Genomic DNA, 18,794 nt, shown 5'->3' with positions numbered 1-18,794 from the left:
CCGTGGTATTGCACCCTGAAGGGAAGGAGCCTAGGGTAACCAGCAGACACAAGGTTAGAGTCCTCTTCCCTTTCTCCATACTGCTGGCTTCTGTACACATCCTGCCTGTTTGTGTATGCAACAGTAAAAGCTGGCTTACCAGGCTGTGGCCGTTCCTGGTGATGGTGACGCAGTGAGGCACCTTCCCAACTCCAGGGCAGTTCAGTGAGCTCTCACTCACTGCCTCCCCCCCCCCCCCCCACACACACAGTGGACCATAGTGGTGTGGGAGTGTGGTGACTGCAGGCAGATGCACAGGAGTGCTCTACCCTTTGCAGTTCTGGGTATGAGGGTAGGTCTTACCACCCCAGGACCTGCCCTGGCTGGCACTGGTTGCCAGTGGTGTAATGAGAAAACCCTCAAGCCTTGCTATATTGGAGATAGGGGGAAGGGCAGGGGGAGTGGAAATAGAAAGCTTCCAAAGGTGTTAATGGCATGAGTACTGGCAGGTGTGTGACTGAAGTCCTACCCCCAGAAGGCCAGCACTTGACTCAATATGAGCTAAAAATAGTGGGCCCCTGGTGTGGCCAACGGGCCTGTGCTGGTTATAGGGTCTCATCTCCAGGTTGGATGAGTTGTTTGGAGGGACACTAGCCAGTAACTGTCATTAAGACAAGCCTATTAGGATTGGGTGCAGAGGTTCATGCCTATAATTCTAGCTACTTGGGAGGCAACCATCTAGGGAGTGTGGCTGGAAGCCAGTGAAAGACCTCATTTCAACCAATAAAAATGCTGAGTGCTATGATATACACCTGCCATCTCAGTTACTCAGAATTGCAGACAAGGCTGCTGGGGCATAAATGGGACATCCTATTAAAAAAATAATGAAAGCAAAAAGGGCTGGGGTATCGCTCAAATGTCAGAGTGCCTGCTTAGCAAGGGATGAAAACCTGAGTTCACACTGTAGTATTGCAAAAAACTTCCAAACCCACCAGGCATGCTAGCTCAAATATGGATGGGCAGAGTGCAGAACACCCTTCCTAGAGGAATGGGTTGCAAGGATGTGAAACAAACTTAGCCACAGGCTGCATGCAAGCGTAATCTGCTTATGATGACGTGAGGGTGTAGAAGGATGTGGGGTGATCTGTGTGGCAGGGTGGGGAGGGGATGGCAGAGCCTAGCTGAGCCCGTTACCTGGAGAGAAGTTGGAAACACAGAGTGACAGCACACGAGTCATGGATAACTTAGTTTATGGGTCAAGCCAATGCAATGCAAAGTTATTTCTTTTTCTTTTTTTTTATCCAAAATAAATAAATCAGATCTGTCCCTGTGAAGGTCAAAGTGAGGGATGAAGGGCAGCTGGCCCCTTGGCCTACCCTGCCTCACCTACCCTTCTCCTGTTTCTGACCTGCTTTGGCACAGCAAAGAGGATGCATCAAAAGTCTCCATTGCGCTCAAAGGAACAGCAGAAAGTTGGGGGGAGGGCGGCTGGGGGACTAGAGGAGGTGAGGAGTCAGAAGGACCACAAGGGACAGCCAGTGCCCCAGCTGTGGAATCCAAGGGAGCTTTTGTGCTCCACATAGAGCCTACAGGCTCCAGGGGCTGAGTAGCCCCGGTGGGATGGGTAGGGCACCCTGACCACACAAAAACCAGGACCTTAACATGGCAGAAGAGAAGGCCTAGACCTGTTATCCTCCACACCCCCAAGCTGAGGCCCACCCTGCTAGCTCGATGAAGCTACTCCTAGTCCTGGATCTGTGCCTTGCTGGGTGACAAGGAGGAGCACCAGGCAGCCACGAGGCTCTGCTCCTGCCTCGGAGGATCACAAGATGAAGGGTGGTGGCCAGAGTTGATCTTTCCCAAGTTGTCCTGCAGAGGTTCCTGCTCCTCAAGGCCTGCCTCCATGAAAGCTGCTCAGCCTGACACAAATCAGACAGGCTGGCAGCATCTGGCCTGGGGCGCAACCAAGCAAGGGGACAAGAGCCTAATTGCTATGAGCAGGGGACAATGTGAGGCATAGCGAGGGGCAGAGGGTGGCAGCGCCGAGGCACTATTCTTTAGTTGAGAAGCAAAGGGCATCATGGGCATGGGGGGCAGACCATGGCCTGAGTAACCCCAGGAGCATCTAAGTGAATTTCTTGAAGGCGTTCAGGTCGAAGGCTGTGTCCAGGAAGCGCTGCAGCTCTGTCAGGTGGGTTTTCTTGTTGCCAGTTGCTGGAGCAGCTGCTGGGTCTCGGCCAGCATACCTGAGATAGGGGGGTGGTCAGTGAGTGGGCCACCTGCTCCCGTCCAGCATACCTACTTGTTAGGGACAGAGGCCTTACCATACGGGCCTGGCACGGTCAATGGTGGTCCGGAGTCTGGGTTTCACATAGTCATAGTAGCCTTGGTTCTTGTGTTCCTCCTGGCACCAGGCTAGCTCAGCATTGGAGTACTTCTGTGCTTCCTTTAGCAGGAGGTCAAATGGGAATGGTGACAGCTGGAGAGAGCAGGAGTCAGGTCAATGGAAGCTGAGCAAGGGGAGACTGGTATTCTCAAAAAGGCAGTATTGGCAGTAATTCTGCCAAGATACTAGAGGTTCAACAGCCTTAGGAGGGATTCCACACAGAGGCTATGCCATGGGCCCTCACCTGCTCAATCCTTGTTATGGCCACCTGCTCCTCCATACCCCTGGCTTTGCGTTCACGGGTAAGGTCATAGTACACCTTGCCAGTGCAGAAGAGGAGCCTCTCAACCTTGTCTGGGTTCTGAGCCGCAGGGCCATTTTCTGGGATCACACGTTGAAAATGGGTTCCTACAAGAGAATCCCCATGGTTAGGCTGGTTCTCTCTTCATGCCCTACTGCACTGCTGCTGTGTGTGAACTGGGAAACCATGAGACAATGGTACCATTTGTTGTCCAGGGCATGTGGGTTTCAAGGGTTAGAGCAAGCTCAGCTCTCATCTGCCTCTGAAGTCATTAATGCCAAGAACACTTTTTCTTTTTCCCTCCTTTTTATTTTTTGGTGCTAGTCCTGGGACTTGAACTCAAGGTCTAGGTGCTGTCCTTGAGCTTTTCTGCTCAAGGTTAGTGGCCAAGGGCACTTTATTACTATTATTTTTATTTTTGGTCAGTTGTGGGGCTTGAAATCTGGGCCTGGGCACTGTTCCTCAGCTCTTCAGCTCAAGGCTAGCACTCTACCACTGGGGCCACAGCACCACTTCTGGCTTTTTTTTTAATGCTTATGTGGTGCTAAGGAATTGAACCCAGGGCCTCATGCATGCAAGGCAAGCACTCTACCACTGAGCCACCTCCCCAGCCAGCCTAGGGCACTTTAAAAAGCACATAAAAGCTGGGTGTTGGTGGTTCACATCAGTAATCCTAGCTACTTAGGAGGCTGAGATCTGAAGATCGTGGTTTGAAGCCAGCCTGGGCAGAAAAGTCCCTGTAAGGATCATATCTCCAATTAACCAACAGAAAATCAGAGGTGGTGCTGTGGCTCAAAGTGGTAGAGCACTAGCCTTGAGAAAAAAAAACTGGGACAGTGCTAAGGCTCTAAGTTGTTCAAGGCCCAGTACAAACAAAACAAAACAAAACAAAAACCACACTAATACACAGGAGATAGGGCAAGACCAGGATAGAGCAGGTTATTCTGTTAACAGCCCATTGCAGACTTTAGGAACAATTAATTATGTCAAAACATAGCTACTCCACTCATACTCCTCATGAATTTACAGGTGGCTCACACCTGTAATCCTATACTCAGAAGGCTGAGATCTTGGTTCAAAGGCAGACCAGGCAAGGAAAGTCTATGAAACTCATCTCCAATTAACCACCAGAAAAATGGAAGTGGCGCTGTGGCTCAAGTGGTAGAGCGCTTGCCTTGAGCTGAAGAGCTGAGGGACAGAGTCCAGGCCCAGAGTTCTAGCCCCAGGCCCGACAAACAAAACAAAAACAAAAAACCTCCAAAACCTTTCAACTGGAGGACTCACTGTAATAGAGAGTATTAAGATAGATGTCTATGATAACAATGGGATCAATGCCAACATAAGGGGCTTATTTGATGAAAATTCAAATCTCAATATGATGAAAATCACAGATGAAAACCATAGCAAGAATAACAATGATGAAAGAGTGCAATCTGTTCCTCTAAGGTCCACAATAAATCTAGGATGTTCATTCTTGTAGTACCAGAAGTACTACCAGGAAAGAAAAAAGAAACAGAATGACCTCTGTTCATAGACAACAGGATCCCATAATTAGAAAATTCTGAGCACTGCACCACTAAAAGCCTGTTAGAATTACAAATGCAGCGAAGTAGCAGGATGCAAAAAGCAGTGCACAAGTCAGATGCAACTAGACACCAGCAATGGAAAATCTGAAATTAAGAAAATGATTCCAGGGGCTGGGAAGGTGGCTCAGTGGTAGGGCGCTTGCCTTGCATGCCTGAGGCCCTGGGTTCGATTCCTCACCACCACATAAGCAAAAAAGAAAAGAGCCGGAAGTGGTGTTGTGGCTCAAGTGGTAGTGTGCTAGCTAGCCTTGAGCTGAAGAGCTGAGGGACAGCGCCCAGGCCCAGAGTTCAGGCCCCACGACCAGACTCAAAAAAAAAAAAAGAAAATGATTCCAAAGCTGAGTACAAGTGGATGATGTCTGTAATACTAGCTGCTCAGAAGACTGAGATCTGAGGATTTCAGCTCAAAACCAGCTGGGGTAGTCCCTGAAACTCTCCAATTAACCATCAAAAAGCCAGAAGTAGCCAGGTGCCAGTAGCTCATGCCTATAATCCTAGTTAAGGAGGCTGAGATCTGAGGATCACAGTTCAAAGCCAGCCCGGGCAGAAAAGTCTGTGAGACTCTGATCTCCAATAAACCACTAGAAAACCGGAAGTGGCGCTGTGACTCAAGCGGTAGAGTGCTCACCTTGAGCTGATGAGCACCGGGACAGCACCAAGCCCAGAGTTCAAGCCCCACGATGGACCCTTCCCCCCCCCCCCCCCAAAAAAAAAAGCAGGAAGTGCAAGTGTGGCTCAAGTGGTGGCTAATCTTGAGCAAAAAAGCTCAGGGACCACGTCAAGGCTCCAAGTTCAAGCCCTAGGAACACTAGACACACACAGACACACATGATTCAACTTAAAAAACAAACAAACCTTAAGAAATACCACCAAGTGCTGTGGCTCAAGTGGTAGAGCGCTAGCCTTGAGCTGAAGAGCTGAGGGACAGCGCCCATGCCCAGAGCTCAGGCCCCACGACCGGACCCCCCTCCACCCCCCCCCAAAAAAAAAATACCACCAAGGTAAATAAAGTAAAAATCACTGGAGGCTGGGTGGCCCATGTCTGTAATCCTAGCTACTCGGGAGGCTATGATCTGAGGACTGTGGTTTGAAACCAGCCTGGGAAGAAAAGTCCCTGTGAAACTCTTATATCCAATTAACCACTCAAAAACCAGAAGTTGTACTATGGCTCAAAATGGTAGAGCACTATTCTTGAGCAAAAGCACTCAGGGGCAGTGCCCAGGCTGAGTTAAAGCCCCACAACCAACAACAACAAAAAGTAATAATAAAATCACCAGAATCAGTTTCTAATTTTGTAACCTACAACAAAGTTACAGTAATCAAAACAAGTGTCATTCATATAGAAAAGATAGATTAACAGCATAGAGAGCTCCGGAGTAAGCTTTCACATCTGGCTTGTTGTCCACCAGAGAAGCAAGGCATTCAATGGGAAAATACAGTCTCTCTGAAAAACAGTGCTGAAAAACTGGAAACCTCCATACAAGAGAGATTTTAGGACCTTAACATCATTTACAAAAATTAATTCAAGCCAGGCGCTGGTGGCTCATGCCTGTAATCCTAGCTACTCAAGAGGCTGAAATCTGAGGATCACGGTTCAAAGTCAGCCTGGGCAGAAAGGTACGTGACCACCAGAAAACGGGAAGTGGTGTTGTGGCTCAAGTGGTAGAGTGCTAGTCTTGAGCTGAAGAGCTGAGGGACAGCGCCCAGGCCCAGAGTTCAGGCCCAGGTCTGACCCCCCAAAAAAAGGCAGAAAGCTATGACTGTTGAGTATCATGGACCTAGAGGACATTATATTAAGTGAAATAACTCTGGGCTTGGGCGCTGTCCCTGAGCTCTTCAGCTCAAGGCTAGTGCTCTACCACTTGAGCCACAGTGCCACTTTTGGTTTTCTGGTGATTAATTGGAGATAAGAGTCTCACAGAGACTTTCCAGCCTGGACTGGTTTTTAATTTCGATCCTCACACCTCAGCCTCTGAGTAGGTAGGATTACAGGCATGAGCCACCAGCACCCAGCTAGCATCACTATTTTTTTTTTTAAAGAACTGTATTATTTTTTGTCTTTTCTCTTTTGGTACTGAGGATCAAACCCAGGATGTTGCACTTGCTAGGCAAGTGCTTTGCCACTGAGAGCTACTTCCCAGTTCAGCATTACTACTTTTTAAAATCCAAAATCTGAAAACTTTTTTGTTTTTTGCCAGTTCTGGGGCTTGAACTCTGGGCCTGGGTGCTGTCCCTGAGATCCTTTTGCTCAAGGCTAGTACTCTTACCACTTGAGCCACAGTGCTACTTCCAGCTTTTTCTGTGATTAACTGGAGATAACAGTCTTACAGACTTTGATGCCTGAGCTGGCCTCAAACTGTAATCCTCAGATTTCAGCCTTCTTAGTAGCTAGGATTATAGGTGTAAGCCACTGGCACCTGGCTCTGAAAACTTTTATTTTTTATTTTCTGCCAGTCCTGGGGCTTGAACTCAGGGCCTAGACACTCTAGGCTAGTACTCTATCACTTGAGTCACAGCGCCACTTCTGGCTTTTTCTGTGTATGTGATACTGAGGAATCAAACCCAGGGTTTCATATATGCTAGGCAAGCACTCTACCACTAAGCCACATTCCCAGCCCTCTGAAAACTTTTTGAGTGTTGATATGCTACTTAAAAAAAACACATTTGACTTTATGAAATGTAAGTGAATTTTGTGTTTAAATTTGGGTTCCATCTGAGATATCTTCCTCTCTCACACACACACTTGGGTTCCATTTGAGATTACACACACACACACACACACACACATGCATGCATGCATGCACGCACGCACGCATGCAGATATTCCAAAACCTGCAAGAAAAATAACCCTTGTCATTTAAAACATTTCTGGGCCCAAGTATCTCAGAAAGGACAGTCAGCTCTACTCTATGACTGTACTTAGAAGTAGAATGCTTCTAAGTAGGTTGCTTTGTATACGAGTGTGTATGCATGTGTCTGCATATGTGTGTAGGGGGTCAGTGGAAGGAGTCCTAGAGATGGATGCTGAACTATGTGCATACATTTTAGGATGAACTACATACTAAAAAGTGGTGAAGATGATAGATTTTGTATTCACAGACACATACAGAAAATAAACATGGGAGGAAGTGGTCAGCATGGCTGTGCCAGCACCTGCTTGTCACCATGGGACATGCACATGGGAATCTCAAGCCACAGTGTCCCTTCACAGCAGTAGAGTTGTGTTACGTGGAGGTCCTGCCTCCTAATGTCTTTTCCTCTGTTCTGAGCTTAAGGTAAGCTGCTGTCACATTCGGCCAGGGCTGACTATGGCAGCAACCCCACCTTGTAACTTGAGACTCAAGTGTCTCTAACATAATCCTGAAGGTATTCACAGACTAAAGGCAACAGTCCACAGGTCTTTTACCCATGACCTACAATTTGGCAAAAGCCATAAATACAAGCCCTATAAGCAAGCCCTCAGAGCTGTAAAGAGGCCCCAAATTTTGGTCCTCCCAGCAAATGCTCCTCCCCCAAACCTACCTGGAAGCATCTCATCAAAGTTGGTTCTGGCCTCAGGGTGGCGCAGGAGGGATTTGGGAGTGAAGATGATTAACTGAAAGACAGAATTTTTGTGTGTGTGTGTGCTGGCCCTGAGGCTTGAACTCAGGACCTAGGCACTGTCCTGGAGTTCCTTTTGCTCAAGGCTAGTGTTGAGTCACTTGAGCCACAAATCCACTTCTGGCTTTTTTAGTGGTTAATTGGATGAGAGGTTCACAGACTTTCTTGAACTTTCAAACCGCGGATCTTTAAATCTCAGCCTGAGCCAATGGCAGCTAGCTTGAAAGACAGACTATTATGCCCATGGATCTTCATGATAGGGAATTGCGGGGTGGGGTTTACATTGGAGATGGGGCTCAAGTGGTAGAGCTCCTGCCTAGAAAAACACAAAAGGCCTGGCGTCCAAACTCCAGTACCACCAAAGGAAATCTAGAGGGATGATAAAAAACAAGGGCCACCCAACAAGAAGGGAGGCAAGCCTCTCCCTGGTAGCTTCTGAGCAACTGCTAGGTGGTCTTAAACACACATACCCTCAGCCTGTCTAAGGCTGTGACAAGGTCCAACACTAGGAGGACTATCCTGTCATGGGTGATGATGTGAATCTGCAGGTTGCCAGGGACACAGCTGCAAGCTTCAGTCATGTACCCACTGCTAGTAGTGAACAGAGCTCTTCCATACTGTCTTACTGTTTTTTTTTTTTTTGTCAGTCATGGGGCTGAACTCTGGGCCTGGGCACTGTCCCTCAGCTCTTCAGCTCAAGGCTAGCACTCTACTCTTGAACTACAGCGCCGCTACCGGCTTTTTTCTGCTTATGTAGTACTGAGGAATTGAACCCAGGACCTCATGCATGCGAGGCAAGCACTCTACCACTGAGCCAATTTCTCAGCCCAATCTGTCCTACTCTTGGACCACTATTTTTTTAGGTCATGGGGCTTGAACTCTAGGCTTGGGCACTGTCCTTGTGCTCTTCAGCTCAAAGAGCGTGCTCTACTGCTTGAGCCAAAGCGCCACTTCCAGTTTTTCAGTGGTTTATTGGAGATAAGAGTCTCTCAAACTTTCCTGCCCAGGCTGGCTTTGAATCTCGATCCTCAGATCTCAGCCTCCTGAGTAGCTAGGATTATAGGCATAAGCCACCTGTGTCCGGCCTCTTCGACCACTTTTTCCACTTGCCTCCTACCCAATTTCTACTTATCCTTCAACACGTAGCTCAGAAGTTGCTTTTGGGGCCCCCTTCTCTGCCTTGGCCCTGGCCAGGGCTTACCTTTCTTTTAGTCTGCAGCTTACACACCTGTTCTCCCCATAATGCTCAGTGGCATGGGAGGACTGGGCTATGGGGCAAGAACACAGTTCTCCAGTATTAGCAGTCAAGGGAGTCCAGGTCCTTGACACCACATCCTGTTCATAGCCTCCCTCAGGGGCCAGCTACTCTAAAGTAGGTGGCACTGGGGTGAGGGGATGGGAGGCTTCTTGGTGCCAATACAGCAAGGTGGGACCCCAGGTCATTTTGAGGCCAGAACTGGTCAGGGTAGAGAGACTCTACTACTGACCGGCTTCCGGAAGGGCAGCAGGATCTGCCGTCGTAGCACGTGGAAGAAGTTGCCAGGAGTGGAGCAGTTGACAACAATCCAGTTGCAGTCATATAGCTGATTGATATCAAAGTTGGCCTCTTGCAGGTCCTGCAAGTGCAGAAGGGAAGGGCCAGAGGCCAGGTGGCAGCACTGAGCACACTGCCATATGGGGGTGAGGGCTTCAGGAAGTTCCACCCTCCAAGAGTGGAGGAAGCAGCTGGTATTTGTATTTCAAGTCTTAACCCTTCTAAAATACATAAAGCTACAGTCTGGCAGGGAATTGATAGCATTTTTAAGAATTGCCTAAAGCCAATTCTCATTTTAGATACTGAGTCCCAATAGTTTTCTTCCATCCTTTAAAATGCCCAGGAGATCTCTCCTTCACAGTATTTGCCTGAACCAGAAAACCAGCCACAGGACAGAAACAGCAAGAAGCAAATAGAAGCAATCCTCTACTTTTATATTCTAGGTCCTGAGGAAGTCTTTCATTTCAAGGAGATCAGTGGGTGTAGGCTACCCTGGTCTACAGAGGAAGGGCCAGCAGATATTTGACTTCTCAGGACATCTAGATGGACCACCCTCCTCAGGGTCCCAAGCATAGCTAGGCAACAGGGTCTGCTCTACTTACTGGTAGGACATCTGGGTCATCATTGCACATCTGCAGGAATCGCTCTGGACGGGCTGAGGAGTGTTCTGGACCCTGGAAGCAAACATACACAAATAATTTAGTTTGGCAAGCCGGGTGCCAGTGGCACATGCCTGTAATCCTAGCTACTCAGAAGGCTGAGATCTGAAGATCGCAGTTCAAAGCCAGCCTAGGCAAGATAGTCCGTGAAACTCTTGTTTCCAATAAACCAATAGAAAAATGGAAGTGGGGCTGGGAAGGTGGCTCAGTAGTAGAGTCCTTGCCTCGCATGCATGAGGCTCTGGGTTCGATTTCTCAGTACCACATAAATAGAAAAAGCTGGAAGTGGTGCTGTGGCTCAAGTGGTAGACTGCTAGCCTTGAGCTGAAGAGCTGAGGGACAGTGCCTAGGCCCAGAGTTCAAGCCCCACGACCAACAAAAACAACAACAACAAAAAGTTAATAAAACGAATTTAGTTTGGGAACTCTCATACAATGCCCTCTGCTGCTTCTGCTGGAGCTGTTCTCTAGTTTGCTTTTTTTCTGATTTTTCTTCCTATGATGTCATTCATTCAATTGCTCCCCTCCTCAACAACAAAGGGCAGGACAGGCAGAGCAGGGAAGTGAGGGAGCCCATATTCTTGGGATGCCTGAGGGCTGCATGAGTACCACCTGATATTTATCCAAGTTTAGGCATGCAAGTGGCATCCAGATGAGTAAGAGGCACCATCAGAACCCTCAGGATTTGGGGCAGGGTTTCTAGGTTCTGGGTCTTTTTGGGGGTGAGGGCGGGGGAGGGCAGGAGCTCACCATGCCCTCCATGCCGTGAGGGAGCAGCAGCACAATGCCATTCTGTCGCACCCACTTGGCCTGTCCTGGGCAGATGAACTGGTCAATGATGCACTGGGCCATGTTGTTGAAGTCACCAAATTGGGCCTCCCAGAGGACCAAGGCATTTGGGCTAGCCATGGCAAAGCCCAGCTCAAAGCCTATGAAAGATAGAAGAGAAAGGAAGTCATCCAGGAGACACTAGGGGAGTAGACAGTGGCAGGAGTGGGTGGGTTGGGGTGGGCACTCACCCAGCACACCGTATTCAGACAATGAGCTGTTGCACACAGTGTAGGGGGCCTGATTGGGCCAAAGGTGGTTCATGGGGATGCAGGTTCTCTTGTCCACATTCTGGTCATGGAGCACATGGTGCCGGTGGCTGAGGTAGAACAACAGGATAAACAGGAATGCAGATCTCTCAGCAAACTGCTGAGGATCTCTTGGCAAGTAGCAAAAGGTCCATGGCAACAACCAGGCTTCCTGCCAGATGTGGGCTGAGCCTGCCCCGTGCTTAACAGGGTATTTACAGTCAGGAGAAGGGTACAACTTGACTAGACAGATACTGGGAACTCCCCACTCTTGCATCTCTGATTCTGAGGGTGAAAAACCTGAATGTTACCTGAAGGTGCCCCGCTCCACATCCTGGCCACTCAGCCGGACATGGATGCCCTCCTTCAGTAGCGAGCCAAATGCCATATACTCTGCCAGGGCCCAGTCCACAGTGCGGTTTGTCACTAGATCCTTTCGAGTTTTCAAGATCCGGCTTAGTCCTGCAGAGAAATGGAATGATCACCCAGCTACCTCATTTCCTATGCTCCAGCAACACTCTTGGCACTCTGGAGTTTCTGATTAATATAAAGTGGTGATCTCTCAGTTTTTAAACTCAGGGCTTGGGCACTGTACTTGAACTTCTTCTGCTCAAGTTTAGCACTCTGTCACTTGAGCCACAACATCTTGCTGAAGGCTGATTGTAGGAGGTGGGCCCACTAGTACATCTGGTGGGCTGGGCAGGGGAGTCATCACATGGCATGGGCTGGGCCACCATTCCTGTGGGCAAGCCTAGGGTTACCTCCATGGATGGTGAAGTTCTCCACAGGCACAGAGCTGGCCACATTCCCAATGTGGGCTAGAACGTCTTCCTCCAGGCCGGTGGAGGGGCAGGACATGCTCCTGGGCTGCCCATCCAGAGTGAAGAAGCCTATAACAGCAAGGACAAGGTGAGGCATGCCACCTGATTTGGAACATTTAGGAACCTCACTGTCATAAACCTAACTTTGGGGAGATCCAGAGTGAGAGATGATGCAACCTGAACCGGACTCCCTTTGAGCACCTGGGGATAACCAAGCTTTACTGAAATGGTACACCATGAGCATGGAGGGGGCAGTGGGAGTTTTTTTTTTTCTGGGAAGAGGGTTCATGGTTCCATCAGATTCACAAAGGAATCTATCTGTGGTTTGTCTCCTTACTTACCAGGCCAGGGGGAATCAAGCCAGTGCTTGATGTGCAGGATCTTCTCATCTTTGGATCTGGTGAATGCTTCCTCACAGATCTTATCGTACTTGGAGATCTCCTCCTGGGGGTGGAGCACACACACAATGGATTAGTTTGGCACACCCTGCTGTGCAAGCTCACCATACCTCTGGGCTCCCTCAGCCTTGCAGGCCTCCCATGCTCATCCACATGCACAGCACTGCTTTTCTAAGACTGGGAGAAGCCTACAACTTTCTGTTCTTTTCATACAAGAGAGTCAGCACAGAGTCAGAGTTCAACTCTCACATTCTTTCCTATGAACTGGTGCAGTTCTTGCCAAGTGTGGTGGCTCACCTAGGAGGTTGAGATCTGAAGATTGCAGTTCAAAGCCAGACTGGATAAGAAAGTCTGTGATCCTCTATCTCCAATTAACCGCCAAAACAAAGAAAAAACCAGACCTGGTGCAGTCTCAAAGTTGCCATGTGCCATGGAGGATTAGGCTCCAGAGTTGCACTTCCCGCAGCTGTTTCCATTTAATACATACTGCCTAAATGGGCTATTCTCCTCATCTAGTCAGGACTTCTGATGCAGGTCACATGAGCCCTTTACCAATCTGGACCCTTTACTCACCTCTCACCTCCACAAGACGGGCCAAGTAAGAAATGTACTGGCCAGGCACTGGCTCATGACTGTAATCTTAGCTCTCAGGAGACTGAGATCTGAGGATGTGAGGATCCTGCTTGGGCAGGAAAGTCTGTGAGACTCTTATTCTCCACTATACTACCAAAACATCTGAAAGTAGAACTGTGGCTCAAGTGATAGGGTGTTAGCCTTGAGCAAAAGAAGCTCAGGGACACTGCCTATGCCCTGAGTTCAAGATCCAGGACTGGCACAAAAAAAAAAAAAAGAAAAGAAAAAAAAAAAAGAGAAATTTACTGCATAGCCATACCCAGAATACTCCAAAAACACTGCTTTAAGGTCAACTTCCTTTAAAGCATTTCGATGACTTTCACTTGGGTATTATTGTGAGGATTGGGTGACTTTGGCCTCCCCAGCTCTGCAGCCAGGACAAACCTCATATTCAGGCTGGTTGACCACACCCTGTGACACCAGCAGCTCTGCATACTTCTGTAGCACAGGCTTCTGCTTGCGGATCTGCTTGTACATGAGTGGCTGTGTAAACATGGGCTCGTCCATTTCATTGTGGCCATTGCGCCGGTAACATACCTGGTCAGAGCAGAGCAGTAAGAGATAGGTGAGAGATCACAACTGGCCCTAAAGAAACACAGGTGAGGTCCTTGCCTTATCTTGTCTACATAATGCCAACATGCCCATGTCTGTGCTGCCTCAGTTTATTTCCTCTAGAATTAAGTTCCTGTCTCCCTCCATTATGCAACAGGGTAGTTTTACCAGAGGAAAGTGATTTAGGAATATGAACCACTGACAATACAGTCCATGGCAGGACCAGAGGAGGCCCATGAATGGCCCTCTTCACCCATACAGCTCCTGGCTGGGGAGTATTCAGGGTGGGCTTGGCCGAAACACTCTGGAGCTGGAGGGTTCTCTTGTGAGGCATGGTTCTTAGAAAGCTCCAAGGTGGCTCTGGTGCCAAGGGCGGGGCACACACATGGGGTGTGTATGTGTGTGTGTGGGGGGGGGGGGGGGGGAGAGGGGGTGTAGTTGGTCAGGTGCTCTGCCTGGAGACTCACTCCCTGGAATACGCACCAGATCAACAACCACGTCCTTGTGGAAGGTGCTTCTCCACTCTGCCGCCACCTTGCACACATACATGACGGCCTCAGGGTCATCTGCGTTCACATGGAAAATGGGGGCATTCACTACGCGGGCCACGTCAGTAGGGTAAGGAGAGGAGCGGGCCATCCGAGGGTCTGTGGTAAAGCCTATCTGTAAGAAACATATGGTTTGATAAGAGGGTGCCTGGACTGGCTGGCCTAGGGCCCTATGGGTGTAGACAGTGCTAGACATGGTTGTACTTCCTGTTTGGTTACTCTGAGTATGTGTCCCAAATGGCCATTTAGACTTCTTAAAACTTAAAAGTTTTGTTTTTGTTTTTTTCTATTTTGACAAAAAAGTTTGTGTATGTTTAAAACAGAATTTGGAGAGGCAATAAATAAAATTAAAGTTACTGATAATTCTATAGAGTATAGTATAAACATTTTGACATTTTTCTTTCCATACGTCTAGCTTTTTGCTGGTTAACTGGAAAGAAGAGGCTCATAGATTTTCCTGACTGAGCTGGCTTCAAACTGTATCCTAAGATCCCAGCCTCCTGAGCAGCTAGGATCACAGGCATGAACTATCCATCATCCACGCCAGGTCTGATTAACCTTATATGGTAATATTGAGCATCTGCTGGCTTTCATTCAAAAGATTTCTAGAAAAATTCCTTCCTTCCTTTCCTTCCCATTTATTTATTTATTATTGTGAAAATACTGTACAGAGGGGTTACAATTACATGGGCAAGATAATGAGTACATTTCTTATCAAGCATTGTAGCCTCCTCCTTTTTTTTTTTTTTTTTTTGGTATCAGTCCTGGGGCTTGAACTCAGGGCCTGGGCACTGTCCCTGAGCTTCTTTTTTTTTGTCCATTGTGAGGCTTGACTCTGGGCCTGGGTGCTGTCCCTCAACTCTTCAGCTCAAGGCTAGCGCTCTACCATTTGAGCCACAGTGCCACTTCCGGCTTTTTCTGTTTATATGGTGCTAAGGAATTGAACCCAGGGCCTCATGCATGCGAGGCAAGCACTCTACGACTGATCCACCTTCCCAGCCCATCCCTGAGCTTCTTTTGCTCAAAGCTAGCACTCTACCACTTGAGCCACAGTGCCACTTCTGGCTTTTCTGTTGTATGTGGTAGTGAGGAATCAAACCCACAGCTTCCTGCATGCGAGGCAAGCATTCTACCATCAAGCCACATTCCCAGCCTCTAGGAGAATTTCTAAGTATGGTCTTTGAAAGGATCAATGAAAGGATCCATCACATCCATGCCAGGGGACCACACAGGCAGGCAGGCACAGGAGAAAAATTATTTCAAGGTTTATTAGAAGAGCCATATTTCTCCTGGAGAGAGAGCACATGGCAGTCTTCGCTATAGGTAGCAGCAGGGTCTGGGGGGATAGGAAGTAAGGTAGATGGAGTTCAGGTGGGTTTGGGTGGAGAGAAGGAGGGCCAGCTGTAATGTGGGAACTCCAGGGCAGGGAGGAGCTCAGGTCTGGGTGGAGCTGAGGACGAAAGGTGGGCTTAATGCTTACAGTCTTAAGAGAAATGAGGGCCTCAGTAAAGCTACCACTTCATCTCCTGGTATGAATCTTCCCAACCCCATCCTTCTTGACTCCTAATGAGTCAAATAGGAAAGAGAAAAGAATATCTTAGTGGATGGCTGGGGTTGGGCACATCAGTGGTAGAGGGCCTGCCTAGTATATAGTAGGCCCTGACATTGGAATGAAAAAGAAAATATTAAAAAATTTTTCTTTAGAGAGGTCTAAGAATTCTACATTCATGTCAAAATGCTGTTACAGTATCTCTTCTCACACTGATAAAACCACTAAGAAACATTAAAGAGCCTGAACAATATCACTTGGTACTAAACCAGTGTTACCCATCTGGTCTTCATTATTTAGGAGAAGGCCCTATGAGCTTCCGTGTCCTTGAAAACATATAGGTATATGCATACCTAATAGTTCTAAGGAGGAAGAGCCTGTTTGCCTGCTGAACAGGTCTGATTGCTGGAGGTGCTTTGTCTGCAGCTGAGATCTGCTTGTGTTAATTGCTACCCACTGGCACATGCCAGGCTGTCATCCCTTTTCAGTTTTCAAACACTGCATTCTGATGCAGTCTCACTTGTATTTACCCTGAATACCTCACCAAGACCCTGCCTTGCTTTTGTCGGTCGGGGGCCTGAACTCTGGGCCTAGGCACTGTTTCTCAGCTCTTCAGCTCAAGGCTAGCGCCCTACCACTTGAGCCATAGCACCACTTCTGGCTTTTTTATGCTTAAGTGGTACTGAGGAATCGAACCCAGGGCCTCATGAATGCAAGGCAAACACTACCACTGAGCCACCTTCCTAGTGCCTGTAGTGTGACTTTTAAGTTAAATGTTCTACTCCTCTTTTTTTTTTTTTTTGTTGGTTGTGGGGCTTGAACTCAGGGCCTGGCTGCTGTCCCTGAGCCACAGCGCCACCTCCAGTTTTTGAGTGGTTAACTGGAGGTAAGAGTCTCAAGGGGGGGCTGGGAAGGTGGCTTAGTGGTAGAGCACTTGCCTTGCATGCTCGAGGCCCTGGGTTCGATTCCTCAGCACCACGTAAGAAAAAAGCCGGAAGTGGCACTGTGGCTCAAGTGGTAGAGTGCTAGCCTTGAGCTGAAGAGCTGAGGAACAGCGCCCAGGCCCAGAGTTCAGGCCCCACGACTGGACCCAAAAAAAAAAAAAATCTCAAGGGGGCTTTTCTGCATGGACTGGCTTCGAACCACAATCATTAGATTTCAACCTCCTGAGTAGCTAGGATTATAGACATGAGCCACCATCCCCTGGCACGTTAAACATTTATATTGTAAAGGAGTATCTCAAACCAGAATCTAAGAAACTAAGGAGAAAAGATTAAACCCTAAGCAAATAGAAGTGAAAGGAATCACAAAGTTAAGAATCAAAGGCAATGGAAAGGCAAAGGAAGAAATGCAGCATGATCATGGCTGTTCCTGAGGGAAATGTAGTGAGATCGCTGCTGTTTCTGAGAGAAAAACAAAATGAATTTACTGCAGGTCTAACCAGAAGAAATCAGAAGACATAAATTTCCAAAGTCAGGAATGAGAGATGAGAAACCTTAGAGCCCACAGACTTTAGAAAAGGTAGCACAAACATTATACCCCAAATTCTATAACCTAAAGGAAGCACGATTTCTTAAAAGAAATGATCAGAAGCCAGGCACTGGTGGCTCACGCTTGTAATTCTAGGTACTCAGAAAGCTGAAATCTGAGGATCGTGGTTCCAAGCCAGCCATGGGACTCTTATCTCCAACTGACCATCAGAAAACTGAACCAACGCTGTAGCTCAAGCCTGTAATGCTAGCTACTCAGGAGGCGGAGACCTGAGGATCACAGTTCAAAGCCAGCCTGGACAGGAAAGTCTGTGCAACTGTTATTATTATTATTAATTTTTATTTTTGTTTTTTTTGGGTCAGTCTGAGGCTTGAACTCTGGGCCTGGGTGCTGTCCCTCAGCTCTCAAGGGGAGCACTCTACCACTTGAGCCACAACACCATTTCCAGTTTTCTGGTGGAGATTAAGAGTCTCATGGCCTTTCCTGCCTGGGCTGGCTTAGAACTGTGATCCTCAGATCTCAGCCTCCGGTGCTCAGCTGTGTGACTCTTATCTTCAATTAACCACCAGAAAACTGGAAGCCTTGAGCTGAAGAGCTGAGGGACTGTGCCCAGGCCCAGAGTTCAAGCTCCATGATTAAAAAAACAAAAAAATCAGAGCTCAGGACACCTAGTTGGAATAGTCCTACATTTACTAAAGAAACTGAGTTTATTACCTATAAAAAGTTCCTATAGGGACTTGCACTGCTGTTGTATGGAATACATGTACTTTCCTACTGGTTCTATTAAGAACAGATAACTCTGTAGAACCAATGTAATCTCTAAAGATTACTAGGGACCTCCGTTCTCTGGGTTTTGTTTTCTTTCTTTCTTTCCTTTCCTTCCTTTCTTTCCCTTCCTCCCTCCCTCCCTCCCTCCTTCCTTCTTTCCTTTTTTGTTAGTCATGGGGATTCAACTCAAGGTCTGGCCACTGTCTCTGAGCTCTTTTTTTTGCTCAAGGATAGTACTCTACCACTTTGAGCTATAGTGCCACTTCCAGTTTTCTTTTTTTTTTTTAAAGAATTGTATTTTTTATTGTAGAAATACTGTACAGAGGAGTTACAGTTACATGAGTAAGGTATTGAGTGCATTTCCTATCAAGCATTGTTACCTCCTCCTTTGTTCTTCCCCTACCATCCCTTCCCTCTCCACCTCCCCAACTCCTCTCCATGCTCCCAAGTTGTAAAGTTCGTTTTCAACATAGTGTCTTGTACCTCTCACTGTTACAATAGGTCAATCTGTATCTTTTTTTTTTTTGGGGGGGGGGGGTCTGGTCATGGGGGCTGAACTCTGGGCCTGGGCGCTGTCCCTCAGCTCTTCAGCTCAAGGCTAGCGCTCTACCACTTGAGCCACAGCGCCACTTCCGGCTTTTTTCTTTTTGCTTATGTGGTGCTGAGGAATCGAACCCAGGGCCTCATGCATGCAAGGCAAGCGCTCTACCACTGAGCCACCTTCCCAGCCCCCCACTTCCAGTTTTCTGAACTGCAATCATGAGGTCTCAGCCTCCTGAGTAGCTAGAATTACAGAGCCCAGCTTGAGTTTTCATTTTGCCTTGTTATAGTCCATTGAATGCCACTTGGAAACATCAACGGACACAAAGAACAGCCTAGGAAGAGTGGAACAGTGTGGACAACTGCTCAGCTCT

At 47.9% G+C, this 18,794-nt stretch overlaps 1 protein-coding gene across 3 annotated transcripts in view; it reads right to left on the bottom strand.

Annotated features, from left to right (window-relative positions):
* Positions 1–1,212: 1,212 nt before the first annotated feature.
* The window catches only part of Ogdh (oxoglutarate dehydrogenase), a 78,808-nt gene continuing 61,226 nt past the window's right edge, over positions 1,213–18,794 (bottom strand). For all 3 annotated transcript variants that reach the window (XM_042702422.1, XM_042702420.1, XM_042702421.1), the window contains exons 11-23: positions 14,008–14,187; positions 13,357–13,509; positions 12,283–12,385; positions 11,882–12,010; positions 11,432–11,582; positions 11,064–11,191; positions 10,795–10,973; positions 9,989–10,060; positions 9,340–9,468; positions 7,775–7,847; positions 2,610–2,773; positions 2,304–2,458; positions 1,213–2,225 (exon numbers count right to left, since the gene is read on the bottom strand). In XM_042702422.1, the coding sequence (XP_042558356.1) occupies positions 2,105–2,225; positions 2,304–2,458; positions 2,610–2,773; positions 7,775–7,847; positions 9,340–9,468; positions 9,989–10,060; positions 10,795–10,973; positions 11,064–11,191; positions 11,432–11,582; positions 11,882–12,010; positions 12,283–12,385; positions 13,357–13,509; positions 14,008–14,187 (1,737 nt within the window). In that variant the 3' untranslated portion in view covers positions 1,213–2,104. The remainder of the gene's footprint in view (positions 2,226–2,303; positions 2,459–2,609; positions 2,774–7,774; positions 7,848–9,339; positions 9,469–9,988; positions 10,061–10,794; positions 10,974–11,063; positions 11,192–11,431; positions 11,583–11,881; positions 12,011–12,282; positions 12,386–13,356; positions 13,510–14,007; positions 14,188–18,794) is intronic.

The sequence above is a fragment of the Dipodomys spectabilis genome, unplaced genomic scaffold, assembly GCF_019054845.1.
Source record: "Dipodomys spectabilis isolate Male_0828 unplaced genomic scaffold, ASM1905484v1 ptg000322l, whole genome shotgun sequence".
Taxonomy (NCBI): domain Eukaryota; kingdom Metazoa; phylum Chordata; class Mammalia; order Rodentia; family Heteromyidae; genus Dipodomys; species Dipodomys spectabilis.
Note: the sequence above shows the minus strand (reverse complement) of the source record. Positions and strands in the feature narration are given on the sequence as shown.